The sequence below is a fragment of the Triturus cristatus genome, chromosome 9 (genome assembly GCF_964204655.1).
Source record: "Triturus cristatus chromosome 9, aTriCri1.1, whole genome shotgun sequence".
NCBI lineage: Eukaryota > Metazoa > Chordata > Amphibia > Caudata > Salamandridae > Triturus > Triturus cristatus.
In genome coordinates, this window is record NC_140592.1 from 887,073,156 (window position 1) to 887,091,630 (window position 18,475).

Below are 18,475 nucleotides of genomic sequence, written 5' to 3' on the forward strand. Positions count from 1 at the left end.
TTTACCCTCTAGTAGCCTGAGATTACTTGCGTTGTAGGGGAGGAGCATATCTTTTAAATTATCATTTTTGGGCTGCTGCTTTTTTTGAATTTAAGCTAAGCATGTGTAATTTCTTGCAAAGAAGCCAAAACTTAAGTAACTTTTCTTTTCTCTTTTTTTTTCCTTTAAAGCATGGAGATCAGAAAAAAATTGTACAGCGGATAACAATCTTTGAAATTGTAGCACTTAACTTTCTTTCGTAATTGGAACTGATATGTAGCACTGTTGATGTCACTAATGATAAGAGGCCTTTTTCTCTGCAAATTTCAACATGGACACGTACTTAAATAGGAGATGGTATTGATTGAAGGCAGCTACAGTAAACCTGGCAATAGCATACTTATTGTGCATTATGAGCAGATATTCACCCTGGTGTAAGTGATATACATCAAGATGTAATCATTTTGTCACTTGTCGCAAAATAACATCAGAATATCTGGTTGTGAGACCTCTTTGGGGGGATATCTAAGATGGGCCCTGAAGAACGAAAGTCCGCTTTTGTAACACGAAAAAAGCAGTTTAGCATACTTGTGCATATTGATTATTTTACAAGTGCACTGCTACTGTCCTTGATCGTGTTAGTGAGGTAAATACACAGTAGCATCTAATCGAATATTAAAGATGCTTATTGGGTGGTTTGGTGTTTAATCAGAATTATAGCCGGTTATCTCAAGTAATGCACAATAATGTTATTGTAAGAAGACAAGCTAATCACAAACTCCAGTAATGTTAACTGTTTTTGAGCTATGTATTATAGCAGACATATAGTGCATTTGCTCTACTTTTCCCATTTTTGTTATTTAGCTATTAGGACTAGCAAGAACAGTGGATGATAAAGGTTAGAGATTTTAATTATGTTGACCCGCACTTTAAAACTTTTGTTTGAGTTTGAATGGCTTCTAAACAAGAAATTACACCATAGTATAATCTATGGCCCAACGTTGGGCTTAAACTATAAGGGAACCGCTGAGATTCAGTGCCGGTGTTGCTAAGCATGGCATTCACAATACTGGCACTATAAAATAAAACGTAATATATTGGACAGTTTCTCTACTGCCATTCAATTTGATGTGAGTGCCTTGAAAACTGATCTTCCTATTTGAGTCTCTTGAGACAAATGCAAAACATTTTTTGTGAAACAAAAAAGACATTTAAAAATAGTAAAACAAGAAAAGTACATTTTTTTAAAACAATCCACATTTACTTAAACAAATTCCTGGTTGAAGACAGTGGACATGAAAATGCCATAAGAGCCAATCTAATGAAGATGTAAACCCAGCACAACTTCGGACGTCCATTAGCTGAATTATTCTCAGCCTTTTTATTTTTCAGGACAACGCTGCTTAGAAAATGGAATGGAAATTATTTACTGCTGAATTGAAACTGTAATGACACAAGTTACGAGTTGTTATCGTTGTATGGAAACTAAAACAATTCAGGAACAACAGCAAATTTTTTAAAGTTAAATTAGTGCACTCTGTCTTAAGATACGTTTACAGTATTGAATACATACAAGGGTAAAAGAAATTGTGTGTATGTGTGTTTGAGCGATAATTTTTTTTCAAAGTTTGCTTAATAGGTTTTAAAATGCCATAATGGCCATGTATATATATATTGTTTTTTCCTTTGGTGACGGGGTTTTAGTATATATTATATATATTAAAATTTCTTGATTACTGTAAAAGTGGACCAGTATTTGTAATAATGGAGAATGCCTGGGCATTTTACAAAAACAGAAAAAAATCTTTTCCTTGAAAATGTTGCAGTAAAATTTAAATGGTGGGTCTATAAAATTTGTTCTTGTCACTGTAACTGTAAAGTCTGAGTTTTAGTCAATTTTTCCTGCCTTGGGTGTTGAATTTTTATTTCTAAAATGTATAGAAACTTGTATATGGGGATTCAGCGGTGATTGCTACACCATGTAGAAAAAGTACGTAGGAAAAAAGTGCTTAATATTGTTATTGCTTTGCAGAAAAAAATCACATTCCTGACCTGTACTTATTTTTCACTTCGTTTCCTCTTCCCCTTTTTTCTGGAATGGATATCGTTATTGGTTGGTTCATATAATGTAGGCACTTGCTGTATTTTTACTGGAGCTTGTAATTTTTTAACTGTAAGCTTGTCCTTTTAAAGGGATTCAATGTTCCTTTTTTGTTAGTAAATTTGGAGAAAAAAACAAACCGGCTGCCATAATATATTTTTTTTTAATTTGGCAGGATAAAATATTAAAAAAATTAAAACAAAATAAAAAAATTTGTATGTTGAGTCCGACTGTACAGGAAACAAGGGTTGTTTGATGACCTTTGTGTAAAAGCAGCAGAACAGATTAAGTAATTTTTTTTGTTCACAGATAATTTTAGTTGTATATATTTTTTGTCAGAATTGGCCTACAGAAAGTGCTGTTCCAACAGGGCTCTAATAATCTTATATGCTGCCTGGACCTTGCATCAAGGGTTTCCCAGGTACAGCCACATCAGGCTGCTTGGTAATTGCAATTCATTTTAAGGGGAATTCAGTTTTGTAAAAAATAAATAAATAGCACGTGTTTAAAGCAACATTCCATCAATGCTCTTTGCAGTAAATAGATGGGGATCTCCTGAAAATTACAAGATGAGATTAGGCAGCTTTCATCTTTTGCACGTAATAATCTAATCCCTAATCGAAAGGCCCCTTTCTATGATTTACAATCAGTTTTTGTGCATCTACTTGATGAAGGTGTAGTGACCTGCTGTTTAAACCATTCTACTTCGATTTAAGTTAAATTCTAGTGGTCCAGTTGCAGCCTCTCTTCCATTCCCGTCACAACAGGACCTATTCTAAGTACAGGTCTCGCCTGTTCATTTCTTAGTTGCTTTGCTGCTGTCCCACTTCTCCCAATTTTACATTCCATTTACTCCTGAATGTTTGAGGGCTGAGATGAAATGTGAGATTCTTTGGTCTGTAAGCTTTCAAAAATGATTTCTTAGCATATCTAAAGACAAAATCACGGTCACTAAAAAGCAAGTAAATAAAAGGCACAGGAACAGTTTTTGTTGTAGTAAAAATGTGCTACAGTATTCTGTAGCTGCTTAAAGATGAAACGTCACACTTTTTACTGACCAGGATAGAAGCTAAGAATTCCTCATACACTGTGTGAACTTGCTACTTTTTGGGTATTAAAGATGCCCACTTCAGCATTACAATCTTAACTTCATATTTTAGTATGCACTATCATGGTGTTCACTGTCAACCAATAACACCAGCAGCAGGGTAGTCTTCAACTCACCTAACTTTAACAAACCACTGTAAATCAGAAACAAGCACAGGGATTTTGTTTCTACATAAATTATTGTAAATAAGGATTTTCTCTTCTAAAATAGAACTTGCTTTACTAGGCCATAAGCACAATAACTCAGCCCATTATTGCTCTCCATAACAAAACGTTTTCATTTTTTTAATTTATTTAACCACCACAAAAAAATGTGGAATTCATTATTTATAAGAGTTTTTTAAACATTGAGTCCCTTGTAAGTAATAGGTCAAATTGAGCATTTCATCCCAGCCCTGATAAAAAAACAAAATGACAGTCCAAGATTTTGTTTTATCTCATACAACCTCATTTTTTATGGTGCTCTTCGTATTTTAGAACTGCAAAGCAAAGTCACATCACTTAAGTTGTTTGCATTTGTACTGGCAAGGCAAAATATTTTTATTACCTTTTCTATTATTGTATGAGCTTTTGTTGTTTACTTGGAGGTTTTGTCTTTTACTACAAGTTTGGAACTATTTATTATTGCTTGGTATTTGTGCTCTGTTTAAATTGAAAACGCGAGCACTTTTTTATTATGGATAAAAAACATTGAAATGGCCTGAGGTCATTTCAATATGGCTTAGTGAAATATTTATTGTTCCTTTTATTCTCTGTACAAGATTTTGGCCTCTTTCTTTCCCTTATTGTCACAATGTTGAGTTCAGCATGTGTCTACCATTTCATTTGTACGCTCGTTCAAAACAAAGTTTGTTCCAGTTTCAAGTTATAAAAAATAAATTGGACATTTAACTTGACAATCTCCAGTTCTTGTCTTTCATGTGTTTCTTCCTAAATGCGAACAGAGCTAAAATCGATGCGCACCCTGGGCGTAGATGTGATGAGAAGCTTAGAAGATTTTAAGTTCAACTCCTCTTTGTGTGAGTTGTTTGCATCCAATAGCTGAATAAATAAACACCACCAAGCAGAACAGAAGGTTGTTGACACCTAATGCATGGACACTACATGGAGAACAACATGTATATTTCATTTTAGCTTGCAAGATTTCAAAAGGCTTAAAGAAAAGTCCAACATGTTGGATAGCTAGTTAATGCAGAAGATACAACCTTTTTGGGGCACTTGGAAATTGTAATAAGTACACATTGCAACATTCCTACAACATTTATAAAGGAATGTAATTAACAAAACCCACTTGTACCAACCGAAGCACATTTTCCAAATGTGATAAGGGACAGCCCAATGCAAGAAATGTAACTTGTCAATTAACACAGCACTTCGGGCATAACCCTCATGTCCTCAGTCAGATATGTTATCCAGTGAAAAGTAACTTGGAATCTTATCAGTTTGTCAGGAACATCAGTGATATCTAATGAAGGTGTTTATGTGCGCTTTGAACGGAGGTAAAAACAATCACATCACACAAAAAGACGCTCCCCCTTCAATTTCCCCACAAATATTTCAGTGGGGTGAATGGAAAACTCACACTCTTAAAGAAATAATGCTGCAGCGTTCCTAGTGGCCAAAATCTGTCAAGCAAATAATTTTCCCCACACAGGCCTTTATACATTGAGGGTGCCATAGTCTGTCCTTAGTAGATCAGACATTCATCATCTGTGATGGCTGATGATGGTTGTAGGTCCAGCTGAAGCGTATGTACATTACTAGTTCGAGTATTTGTTGCAGTACATGTCAGCCGAGCAGCTCCTAAGACAGAAATGTGAAGACACACTGGTAAGTGATGGTAAATGCGACAACCACATCTTGACAGTCCACATCAAATCACCATAGCAAGAACAATGTAGCAAATGAATAAAAAAAAGGCCAACATAATGTAAAAAACTTGTGTACCACAGGTTACCTAGAATGGAAACTTTAATTATTATTGTAGGTTAGTAGTGGGATCGCACACGCTGATCTCTCACAACCCCACATGGAGTTCTGAAAGTTGACCTGTAAATAGCTTCGTAATAGTGCTACCAAATCATTGTTATTGCACTATCAAAAACATACAAACATTTGTAATCATGAAAATAAATGCAATGGAAAAATGCAAAATTGGGAATATTCAGTAGACTCCTGCAATTTCCATAATCAAAGTAGATAGTTAACAATATTAAACATGCATTATATAATGAAGAAAAAAATGTGACAATGATTAGAGATGAAACACAACTTATAGCTTCTTGCAAATGAACTTCCTAAGGTAATGTGAAATAAAAACTGCTATAAAAATTGTGTTTCTTTTTTCTACAACAGTTGTGCGAAAATGTGTAATGCTACATTTATTTGACATATTATGAGCCGTAAAGGTACATTTCAAATTCTGCGGAAAACAGACTTACCTGGAGCATGGAGCAATATTGACTTCACAGATAAACAGTTTATGGGCAAGGCCACCAGCAAGAAGGACTGATGTATGTGAATTAATGGAAAACGAAAACTGAGAAACCACATTGGAGGAAACCAATTCATGGAAAACCAATTTTAAGGAAATACACAAAAATAGAAAATGAAAGGAAACATTTTAAGGGATAGGTTATTTTAAGGAAAAATCAAATACTACTTTAAACTCGGGTGAGGGGGGTTTTGAGTTCAGGGATGGGTAATGTTTAGGGTGATGAGTTATTAGGGGTCAGGAATAATTGGCATTTGGGCGTAGAAAGGGGGTTTTCGGATTCAGAGATGGGTAGAGTGTAGGGCGGTGAGGGACTTTTGGGTCCACAGATGAGTGATGTTTAGGTGTGTAAGGTGTCTTTAGGTTTCAGGGATGGGTGGAGTGTAAGAGTGTTGAGAGGTTTTAGGATTCCTGGATGGAAGGAGTTTTGTGCCGGTGAGAGTTTTTAAGGTTCAATTATGGGTAGCGGCTGGGGTAGAAAAGAGTTTTTCGGGTTCAGGATGGGGTGGAGTTTAGGGTGGTGAGGAATTTTAAGGATTCAGGGATGGGTGGAGTTTAAATCTAGAACAGGGTTCTTAGGGTTCACTGAGGAGTAGTTTAGAGTGATGATGAGTTCTTATAGGTCAGGGTTGGCTGGTGTTTAAGGGCTTTTCTTGGGTTCAAGGATGGGTGGAGTTTGGTTGTGCTGAGGTGTTTTATGGGATGGGTGGGATTTAGGCATAGAAAGGGTTTTTTAGGGTTCAGGAATGGGTGGAGTTAGGGGTAGTGGGTGATTTTATGGTTCAAAGATGGTCAATATTTGAGCTAGAAATGACTTTTAGGCTTCAGGGATGAGTTTAGTGTAGGTGTGGTGAGTGGTCTTAGGGGGCAGGGAATGTTGGTGGTTAGGGGTTTTGAGGGGTCACCGCAGGATGGTGTTTACAGGTGGTGATGGGTCAGTGAATTAAATGCATCTGAAGTAATTATTTGACAATGTAAAAAATATAAAGATGAAATACTGTCCCCTGAAGTTAAGCACTGACAAATATTTCCGGCAAAACTGTTTCCATAAGTGAGACTGGCAACCATTGCATTTACACTTAAAAAATTATAATTCAAAATCCAATTCTGACCAAACAGACATTCTATGAATTGGTTTCCCTGGAAAGGTAATTGCCATTCATCCTGAAAATCTCCATTAAACAGTTTCTCAGTAATGGTATTCCATAAAATTGCTTTTCTGTGAAATTACATACAACGAAGAAGGACGTATTACCTCTGGAGTTCACACTTCAAAGACAAGAGCAAAGGTAAAACATTATAAAAGCAAGGATAATTCTATAAAATACCAGCTTGACTATCCTACACCTGGTTAATAAACGATTCCCAAATTAGGGCATTTGCAAGCTAGAAGTTGTTATATGGTGACTGTCACTGCCCAACAACTATGTCGAAACTGAATCAAGTGGACGCCAGTGCTGGGACCATACTGTACAAGCTGTCACAAAAAGTTATTGGGCAGGGAAAAATGCCTGAAGACTTCACAAGAGAATGTTTTACATTCAAAGGTACGACTCTAAGTTGTCCAGTGTCAAACAACTAGTTTAAGCAAACTAATCTGCTGTTGACGCTACCACTTCTCAGCTCTCATGCTGGATCTTGGATGTTATTCCCCACATCTCAGTCTGCTTCTGCACCTATCAGAATTGTGGGGACTGCTGGGGGTTCCTCTTCATTAGACTACTGAGTTGCTCAAGTTGAGCCTGGAGTCTAAGAGAAAAGGAGAGTTTGCCACTCTGTGACCGTTTTGGGGCTAACGTCATCGAACCTAGAGGGTTATTGGAATAGAGGCTTCTGGCTAATCCTACCAGACATAACATTCAATAGAGCGAAATTAATTATTTTTGTTCACCAGGTGAGGTCAAGGATGAAGGCATGTCCTAGAGAAGGACACATAGACCAAAAGGATACACTGTCAACATGTCCACCAAACATGGCCATCACACTGACTCTCATAGTAAGTGTAGCAATGTAAGTGCATAATGTGAATCCTTTGTCTAGAGCGCATGGATACTCCCATAACATATACACTTCATGTCCCAACCTTTTTTCCACAGGCTGTGCCACACTTTTTTATTTGGGTGTTATCATGCTCAGTCAAGCCAGTTGTCACTCTTTTTCCAGGTACACTGTTTCAGATATCATTGAGGGGGCATCTTGAACCGAGTGAACGGACATGTAAACAGCTGTTGGAGGAGTGCATTGTTTCATCTGTCATCAGAAACAAATAATGGGAAGATCCAGGGGGACCCTTTCTGGGCAAATATCTGCAGTCTCTTAACTGGCACCAGGACCTTGAAACAAAGCCTGGTCTACTCTTTGCAGTGAAACAGACACGTTCCTTCCTATTATTACAATGTCTTCAGTTGTACATTGTAATCAGGTTGACCACTTCATTGTCTACTTAGGATGGGACAGCCACATGGTAAACTTGGGAGCTCCCTGTTCATGTAGGTCTTTGTACTATGGCCTGTGCTCTGGATAAAATGGTAATTCAGAGTGTCCACTTCAGTGCCTCCTAGAGATATTAACAATGTATGGCTTCTGTCCCTTGTTTTTATCTTCTCTGTGACACGCTCTATTACTGTACTCCAGCCGGAGAACACCATCATTTGATAGTGTGATTTACACAAACCCTTGTCTGGCTTAAGAATGGCTTCCTAGCTGTTGCCACTGGAGTTTCCTGAACAACTAGGGGAATGGGTCTGCAATATGGGAAACAGAATGGCTTCTGCAAACCCTGGTGTCTTTTATTTGGTTTGAATTCATGCAGGAGATTCCTTCGCCTGACAAAGGGGAGTCTGCAGAGGTGTCATCTACTTCAGAATCCTTAATTTACCCAAGGACACCTACTTTTACTCACAGGGGTGACTGCCTAAAGATGCTCACTAAATGAACACCCTGTAGAATATTTATCGAGCAAGGGGTCTTACTAAATTGATTGCTGTTAGGGTTTACCAGTGGATCCTGAACTAACTTAAGTAAGGTAGTTATTGAGGCCAGTTGCCTTTATTTATTAGGTTCCTGTGCATCCCGTTGTGCCTTGCCTCGCTAAGTCAAAGATAAGCTATATTCCTTTTCTGCTGTAATGAACAGTCTTGGAGGGCTGAGGTGACCCAGGTCTCTTGCTCTACTGAAATGCATTTTTGGCGGTGGCATGGCCCTTTACAATTCCTCGGAAGGAAGTATCCATACAGGAGAAAAATGCACAGCCTGATATGGCACTGTTCCTCTATATCTCATGCTCATTGACCCTGAGCGCAAGACACGGGTTGTGGCTAGCCACAATGAATATCTTCTGCTTCGGCTCATTGATCTCTTTGCCAGCTGCAGTGTTAAAGCGAACAATCAACCTGTTCTGATAGGAAGGCCTGTTTGTCCCTCATGGGTCTAGCAGGCTCACTGTACAAGTTGCCCAAGTGTCACCCCTGTACACCTTCTTACAAGTTGGGGGTGTAAGTCGCCAAATTGCTGGTGTGGAAATGCCTCACCTTGGCCATCTTTGTCACAGCCCACTCTGTTATATGAGACTCCACCCACTCTGGTGCGATCTTTTGGCTGAAATCTCTTGCACGGACATAAAAGGAGCACTTTCAGTTGAAATGCAATGACATTTGGGTTGCTGTTATCATGATCCACTTGGAATTTATTTAGTTTTTCAATAACAAAGTCCCAAAGTTATGTTTCTCCTGAAAAATATATAACTATGGCCTTGATGTGCTGGTGTGTTTTTTTTCCCAGGGCTTAGAAAGGTTTGGCTTGTTTTGCTGTTCACAACTGCCCTGTCTGTCACAGGCAGCAGAAATCAGCATCGGAAGGCCACCCCGATTTAGGCGAGCATTTTGATCTTGAGTTGCTGAAATCCCTCTGGTGAATGGGCGACTGGCTATAGCATTCTGAAGAAAGAGCAGACCCACTTTGCAGGTATTTCCTTCATTCTATAGAATAAAATCATGGATTAAGGAACAGATATGGGGCCCATCCAAGATGAAATAGTGAAAAGAAACTCTCACCTTCATTCATGACGAGGCCATGTATTTGAAAGTGGTGCTTCACACTTGATCTCATCTTAAGGAGTACACACTTTCCTCCATTTCTAAATTTATCATTTGCACTGGATCTGTGAATATCTTTTTTCTGTCACACTTGCTTCAACTACTAGTAACTTAATGTCAGCTGATCCAGTGTGCAATTTGGTATAGTCTGCACATGTCCATCGTTTCAGGCCACTAAGGCTAATGCCTGTAAGCTGATCTCCTGGGGCAGATACTTGTTGAAGCGTCCACTTCAGGAGCCAACATGGTTACTGGCTATTAGCTAGCTTCTTCACCTCCTGGTTCCCACTAGTCATTGGAAGAGCAGGACTTTCTTTGATTTTTTGGAAGGTCTCCTGTTTAGCTCAAGCCAAAGCCTGCATGTTTTTATCCACAGTGGGTGGATTTAACAGCTGCCAATGTCCAAATACCCACTCTCAGTATGAAACAGCATTGCCATCTGCTTTTAGCACTGAGCCACAGGGGAACACCAGTTGCCAGTGGAGCAACCTTTGCTTGACAAGGCAAAAAACGTCTCCCATCAGGATACTACGTCATGTAGATGGTTGTTATTCACTTCCCCAAGTAGCAGCAGTTAACCTACCCCCAACACTGTTACTGAGCTTACAAGGCAATACCCTATGAAGGCATGCAGTAAGGGTTTGCAGTACAAACTCCAACATAGTGACTGAAACACATCCCAGAACTTAAGATTGGTCTTTAGGACATATGTGCAGCAGCCATCAAGCGATCCAAATGTGAGCATGTTGGGATACTCTAGCAATCTATGCTCTTCTAGGTATTAAATCAGTTATAGAAAGTGTGACCAAGTATGCCCTTTTTGTCCCCAGGCAAACATGGATAAGCAGGCAAGGTATAGCACATGTGAGATGGTGTAGGCTGAGTGTAGGGGCAGCACAATACAGTTATCACAGTTGCAATGAAGAAGTGAATGCCGAGACAGAGCACACACCACGTGCAATGTCACAATATTTAAAAATATTTACAGTGTAAGCAGTAGCTTTGAAAAGGAATACTCATACAAGCAGAACACACTGCACAATATACAATCAATCAATATAGCTGTAAAATCAAGGTCCCTGGCTATGGAAACTTCATCTTGTTGACCAAACTCAAATGATCGAATAGCAATAGAGGAAAAGGATGGAAGAGGAACTTGGAACTATAGGAGTGGTAGAGATGCTATTGTAAATATGGGAAATTGGCAATAGAACTGCTATTAGCAGGACAAAAATCCTTCAACCACCTGTGGGTGGCATGCCTCATCATTGGACCTCTCCTGGCACCAATCTCAGAGATCCTAGAGCAAGCTACTACCCTTTGGTAGGGGAGCTCATAGGGATTTGTCAAAGGTGACCACCGGTTAGGAGTCCTAAAGCAGAGATGTCTTGGTTAAAACTACCTGTTGGTGGAAAAGGAAAATAAAAAATATTCTAACCCCAATGGTAGATTAAAAGGATGTGGGGATTAATTCAGCCCATACAGCTCCACCGGTTTCTGCTCAACAAACACCCTCAAACAAGGTGTATGGTCATTCATCAAGAAAGTATCACCCTCCCCCTATCAAAGTTCATCAAAAGGGTAAATCAAGAGTTATAATAATAATGAAATTACAAACAGTGGTAATACTGTAGGTTTGTAGATCTACATGATTGAGGCCCTGTAGTAGAAAACAGAGCAAGGTAGAGTACTATAGGTCAATGCTTGAAAACGGCAAGTGTGAAAACACAGTTCATGTGGTGTGAACAGTCCTGTGATGATCACTCATTGGATCTGAGTACGTGGGCACCATACACCAATCCCTTCATTCATAAAATCTTTCATCCTTATCTCTTATAATGGGTTTAACATCCCATCTCTATTAATAGACCATAAAAGGGTTTGCCATATTTAGAGATAAATAATATATGTTTAATGTAAGAGTAGATAAACCTGCAAGGAGGATGCATTATAAAGTAATATCAGTAATCAAGGATCCTAGAAGGGGCCATACCTAAATTTAAATTTGTTATAACATATGTAGAATCTGTGTTTAATCGCAGTACAACGCCATTTTGAAGATCTCACTTGTATTGGTAGTTCGGTGTATATTAAGTTAGGGAAGAGGTAGCCCAATATCATAGTCCCGTAGGGGCAGAGTGGCATGTTACAACCTCAGCCGCTGCTTACCTTCAGTCTCTGTTTCCCCACCGTGCCTGCTATCCATCATATATGATTTACCTCCATGTCTAGAAAACCCTTTTCCAGTCTATCATGAATCACACTTGTAATTTTCAGGCATTGACCTATAGTAGTCTATCTTGCCCTGTTTCCTACTCAGATCCACAATCATGTAAATCTAAAAATCTGATTTTATTTTCAATTTCAAATATTTTTTAATCATTTTGAGAATTTTATTTTTTCATTCTGTTGCCCAATATTTTTTTTACATTAGTGGGGGCACGACATTAAAACATTTAAAGACCATTACCCTAAAGTAATGGGAATTCTTGTTTTTAAATTAGAGCTCCCTGGCGTTTGCACCACCACAATATTTGTTGTTCCCCACACTTAAGTAAAAGATTAGAGGACCCGAGGGATAAGGACACTACAATGTTCAAATACAGGTCTTCACCAACCACTCCCTCTACACTTGGAGTGATTTTCATTTAAGCATTCAAAGTTTTTTGTTCAGTAAAAATGCAAAAATATTTGGGGCTCATATGTTTCCATTAAAAAAGAGGAGCAGTTTTGTTTGATGTGTCCTTGCTGGACCAAGGAAGGTTTTCAGGAATGGAAAAGCAAAAACCAGATTAGTTCCCATGCTCTTTTACAATTTCTCTGTACTGTTTTTGCTATTTATGTGTCTTACTGTTTGGGCCTCAGTGTCTGGAAGCCTTGTTAAACACTGTCTGGGGGCCGTGAAGCATAGTTCTTCATGTCAAAAGAAACAGAAATATCCTGCAAAATTGAGAATTGTCCTGTCAAAGCACTGCGCAAGGGCAAAGAAAGATCAGGTTGACTGTAAAAAACGAATTTATCAGAAGCACCATTTCACTATTTTATCACTGTAGGAGAACAGTCTTTGGCACTTATCACAGAAAGTCACACACTTTTTAGACTTTCATCCTCAGTGGCCGGATTTGGCCCCATTGACTCAGTCACCCGCACAGTTCGCAATACAGGAGTTACTGGTAACTCTGGGGCGGGGTTAAATGGGATTATAAGTGATACCTTGGGGTTTCCTTGATAAATAAATAATTAGAAGAGAATCCATAATTCTGGGTCCAATTCTCCCCAATGAATGCCCAATTTGTCCCGGGAGATTTTGCCTGCTTTCAGCAGCTGAATGCATTGGGTCACACTAAACAGATCTGCAGTGTTACTGCAGATCTCAATATTACAACGGTGCCAATCATTGCATTTTGAGGGTATTGGCTTTCAACTTTTCCTTCACCGTTATGCAGAATTTGACTGATCACAAACACTCTTCACCACAAGTTACTTTCAAACTGAAAGAAAATCTTGGAACTGATTCTGGACTCAGCTCATGACCCAAGAAATCCTCACAACTGCAATAAGCCACCAGGTGTATCTGGAGGCTGCAAATCCAGATTAGCCCTTCTCTCTGTTTTCTCAGAGGGTTCAGTGATGTTCCTAATACAAGTCAATGAAGCGAAGTCACATGATAGAAACATGTTAAGGTCAGTGAAATCCTATCTGATGTACAGGTGACAGGGGTTTCCCCTGAGGAAACTCTGAATTCTGACTGGTCTTGAAAAGATGCAATTCATACATACATTACTAGCCTCATTCTTTTGAAATCCCTCTTCCATTTGTCAGATTTAGAAACAAGGTTATGCTGTTAGGAAATGTGAAAGGTCCAACCTTGAGTCTTATGGCTTCTGGGCCTGCTAGAGCCATGGACATTAGCAAGCACATTCAGTGTCACAGGAATCTTCAAACGAATATACGACATCCACATTTGAAAAAAATTGTGATACATTCAGGGTTACGTATGTTATTATTAACACCGCACTACATAAGAGTATACAAACATGACACAGACAAGATTCAAGTCTTGTTTTCATACAGGCAATTCGGTGAGTGACCATGGCACGACATGCAGATGAGATAAAGGGTTTTAAAAGTAAATTGTTTTACTCTGAGCAAATGAAAGAACAGTGCCAGAGTGATATGATCATGCCTTTTCAAGCCGAGTAAAACAAGCTTCATAATTCTGAAGTCGGTGGGGTTTTAAGAGTTGTTATACGGAGGGACTTATATATAGACGTGCAGAAGTCTATTTGGGACATAAACACAGCAAGCATGAGGGATATTCTCTACGAGATGTGATGCACTAGGGAAATATCTTTAAGTAGATGTTCATCATAAAATGCTATTTTCAAGGCGGCATTTATTTGAGGGTTCAAAGTTAGCTGTCGCAGAGCGCTACAAGGCTTTTCACTGGTATGGGGAGTGCTCAGTTCCACCGGCTATGATAAAGGGAAGAGGACTGTGGCTCATGAACAAGATTTCTGTTTTCTTTCTATTCAGGCAGAGCCAGTTTTTCTGAATGCTCTGAATAACCTGAGAAAGTCAATGAGACAAACTCAGTAGTTTACCAGACTTGCCATCAAGCTTAAAATGGTCCTGGGTATTGTTAGCATACACATGGTAGCCACTGTTGTCGGGACCTAAGGCGAGGGAGAGGAGGGGTCTCATAGGAGTTGAATAGTGTGGGTGACAAGGCTGAGCCCCAGGAAGCACCTCACGGATTGTCCACTTTCTAGAGAGAATTGATTTGATGCATTTGATTTTTCAGGAACGATCCAAACCTTCACAGTGTAATTCCTGCTGATGTGGCCACCCTAATGAGAAGCATGTGATGCTCAGCGGCGTCAAAGACATATGGGAGCAGCAGATACTGTGGTACATTAGTGAACTGTTCAAAGTGACAGCTATTATTATCCTGGTCCAGCCAAATCAGACAGCCTTCCTCACAATTTGCTTGACCTTACCAAATTTGGAGGGCCATTGATCCTGGTCCCAATTTGCTCTGTTCTTGGGGAGATGAAGTGTGGTCTATAATCCTTGACTAAAGAGGAAATTTGGCAGTCCTTTGTCGGTTAGTAGGATTGTATAAAAACGTCTGTGGGGAATCCAATGGATGATCTAAATTGTTTGTGATGTCTGACATCAGATATCGCAGCTGACAGTGAGGATCAAAGTGACAGAACAACTAATAGAATGTTTCATTTCTTTCTTTTAAAATGTACCTAAGGAGCTTGAGTAGTACAGATATCAGTGGGGATGTCCTTGCAATAAGCACTGGACTGATGTTTTCTGCATCCAAAATAAGGACCTAGCGACAAGGGAGATTTTCATGTGCATGACCTGCTGATGGTTGGAAGGAGACAGAAAGAAGCAGCCTGCAGGCCAAGTTCAGGGGTGATTTTTCAGATACTTCCTACCTCATTCAACCAGTTTTACCTAAGCTGTGCTAAATCACACGCGATCACACACAAAGCTGTCATTTTGTACATAAGCAAGATGTTCTAATTGACAGTCAAAGTGAGGCTGTTGAATCTGTTACATTACAGGTACCGATTAGATTTCCTTCACACCAATGAACAAAACGTGTGTGCCTTCAGGCAGCTATGCTATTGCATAAACTGCTCTATAGATATGTTTTGTATTATGCTCCAGAAATGAGCATAGTTAGAACAAACCATGTAGCAATAGTTTCAACATAACTACCAAAGAAAACATAAGTATGCCAAGTAGATATTTGCTCAAAAACTAATTTCACTGTTCTCAAATCTCTAAAGACCCCTTCTCATCTCTATCCGCTCATCCTCACCAAGGATATTCAATGCCCTTCAGACTATATTTCGCTCTATCCAAGCCACCGGCCCTGTCAAAGTGAGAGATGTTTGTGACTACTTCTCTGACTGGCCAATAGAGTTCCAGAGTCGAAAGAACATGGAAGAAACTATAAAGTTGGAAGGATGTAGGGGTAAAAGAAGGTAAAGAGAGTAACTGAAGCAATTGGTATATCAGAACGGAGGTGAGCAAATCGCCAAAAAGCTAATGTTCCTGCAGTTGCTGACCAAGTGACCAATGTGAAAGCATCTAGAGATCAGCGACTCTCACCTCACACTAAGTTCTTCAACACATATCCAAGCATATCCAAGCTATAAATCACCTTTTGGGAAAATTGACCCGTCTGTACTCAACACAGTGCTGGAAGCTTCTAAACCAAGACTGGTTGGAGAGCTCAACGCTCAGGTGGTGGAGTTCTCTAGCTGGGTCTCGTCGGCAGTGGCAACGGTGGCCCCTCCCCGCTCGAGTAGACTGGCTAGAGAATCACCGTCTAAACCCTGGTTTAACTCTATGCTGAAAGGCCTGAAACATGATTGTAAAATCCTTGAACGGATAAGGAGGAGGGGTGGATATTGCTTAGTGGACAGGAGGAGGCTTAGCGATAAGCAGAAGTTCTACTATGCTTCGATTAAGCAGGCTAAAGGGCAATTCTACTCAACCCGAATCGAAGCTGCCAACAATAACGCTAGGGAAATTTACATGATTGTCCAGAGTTTTATGTCTCCCGTAGCCCAAGCTAGTGTAAAAGGATTTCAAGCAACCTTTACTCCTCGGATCGCCCACGCAGAGGATGCTCTGGTAGGCCCTTTAGGAGGCACTGGATGCCTACTGTCTGAATTTAGGCCAGTCGCCCCTCAAGAATGTCTTAAATTTCTTAAGGCTGTAAAATCAGGCTCTCCGTCTCACCCATGTCCGGCTAGGACACTGGCAGCGGTCGCTGAGGCTGTCAATGTAGAAGTGACCGCCATTATCAATCTTTCCATGCAGGAAGCGGTTGTTCCCCTGTCCTGAAAGGAGGCTAAGATTCGGACTCTTCTTAAAAAGCAATCGTTAGACCCCCTTTGCCCAGGGAACTATCGGCCTATTTCTCTCCTCCCTGCATTAACAAAGGTATGTGAAAAGGTTGTAAATAAACAGCTGACCGACTTTGTGGAGAAGGAGGCTCTTTTACATCCAGCACAGTCTGGCTTCCGGTCGTCACATAGCACTGAAACAGTGCTGGTCAAGGTGGCAGAGGCTATACGGGACTGCCTGGATGGGGGCGGAAGGGCGGCGCTCATCTTGCTTGACCTCTCGGCCGCATTCGATACGGTTCCTCATCCATTGCTTCTGTCTCGTCAGGCCAGGATTGGGCTGTCAGGTGCTGTGTGGGAATGCCTCCACTCCTTTTTGGAAGCTCGGACCGAGCAGATCTGGATGCCATCCTTTTCCTCCTCCCCTCAGGGGGTTTCAACGGGTGTCCCGCAGGGGTCTCCCCTTAGGCCCCTTCTATTTAACATCTATATGACTCCTCTGATTTATTTAGCAGAGGAGTTGGGGGCTAAGGTAATCGCATATGCGGATGACACCCAGCTGCTCTTCACCTGGGAGAAAGGGGTGGGCTCTGTATCTCAGGCCCAACATTGCCTAGGCTCAGTCTTCAACTAGATGGCGGATGCACAGCTCAAATGCAACGAAGAGAAATCGGAGATTCTGCTATTTGGCACGTTTCATCCGAATTTCCGAGAGCAGCTCTGGCCTCCTGACTGCCCATGTCCGACCTCCTCCGGGAAACCGGCAAAAAGCCTTGGGGTCTGATTTGATGAACAGCTTTCTTTTGTGGAACACATTAAGAAGCTGGCTGGTGGCTGCTTCGGCCTGCTCAAATCTTTTAGAAGCTTCTTTCCCCTTCTGCCAGCAGCAGCGAGACAAACAATTACATGTGCATTGATTATGTCTCGGCTGGACTATGCCAGTGCCCTCTTTTCTGGCATTCCGGGCTATCTATTGAAGAAGCTACAGGTGGTCCAGAACACCGCAGCCAGACTGCTGTCGGGGCTGTCAGCCAGGGACAGTGTATAGAACCAGCTTTGTCTATATCACTGGCTACCGGTAGCAGCTGGAGTGAGATTTAAATGACTGATTATGGCCCATCGTGCTCTCCATGGATGCGGGCCTCTTTACTTACAGAGGTGGGTGTCTTTTTATGCCCCTGCACGCGCCTTGTGCTCCGCATCTCTATACCTTGCCCAAGTCCCACGCTTTAAGCGGCAGAGGATAGGGGGTGGCTCCTTTTCAGTGAAGGCAACTACTGCTTGGAATGCTCTCCCGCTGGCTCTGCGTACTATTCAGGATCCAGTGGCTTTAAAAAAAAACCTGAAAACTCATCTTTTTATCTGAAGTCTACTATGGCACCCCACTAGACTCGTGCCGGGACACTCTCGAGTAGCTGTGCGCGCAATAAATTCATTTAACATAACATAACATAGGCCACATAAGCTCAGGGTGGTGCGCTGAGCCTTTCCAGTCCTCTGGTGTTAACAACATTGTGCATTTCTCACGTGGCACTAGAAGGAACACTGTTCCTTTGTACCTCAATGTGGTGTGGTCCAGTCAGTCAACATTTGGAGGGTAAATGTCATCTCCCTACAGTGTATCCTGTAATTTGTGGGCATCTGTTAGGTTCCTGAAAAATTATCTCTTGCTTTTACACATACAGCTACACAGAGAGAGTATCATTCTGTGGGTGCCTCTAGATTCAGATTCTTCTCAGAGCAGTATGAGCTCTCACCCTCACTTCTTCATCACAATAACATTGAACAGGAACAAACACATTTGCTTGCCTTTAAGTTGAAT

The 18,475-nt window shown here is 40.6% G+C and overlaps 1 protein-coding gene across 1 annotated transcript in view; it reads left to right on the top strand.

Moving 5' to 3' along the window:
• BCL11B (BCL11 transcription factor B) overlaps positions 1-4,083 on the top strand; it is a 161,215-nt gene extending 157,132 nt beyond the window's left edge. Inside the window, exon 4 of the mRNA XM_085626431.1 lies at positions 171-4,083. Coding sequence (XP_085482557.1) covers positions 171-214 — 44 coding nt within the window. The 3' untranslated portion in view covers positions 215-4,083. The remainder of the gene's footprint in view (positions 1-170) is intronic.
• Positions 4,084-18,475: the final 14,392 nt, after the last annotated feature.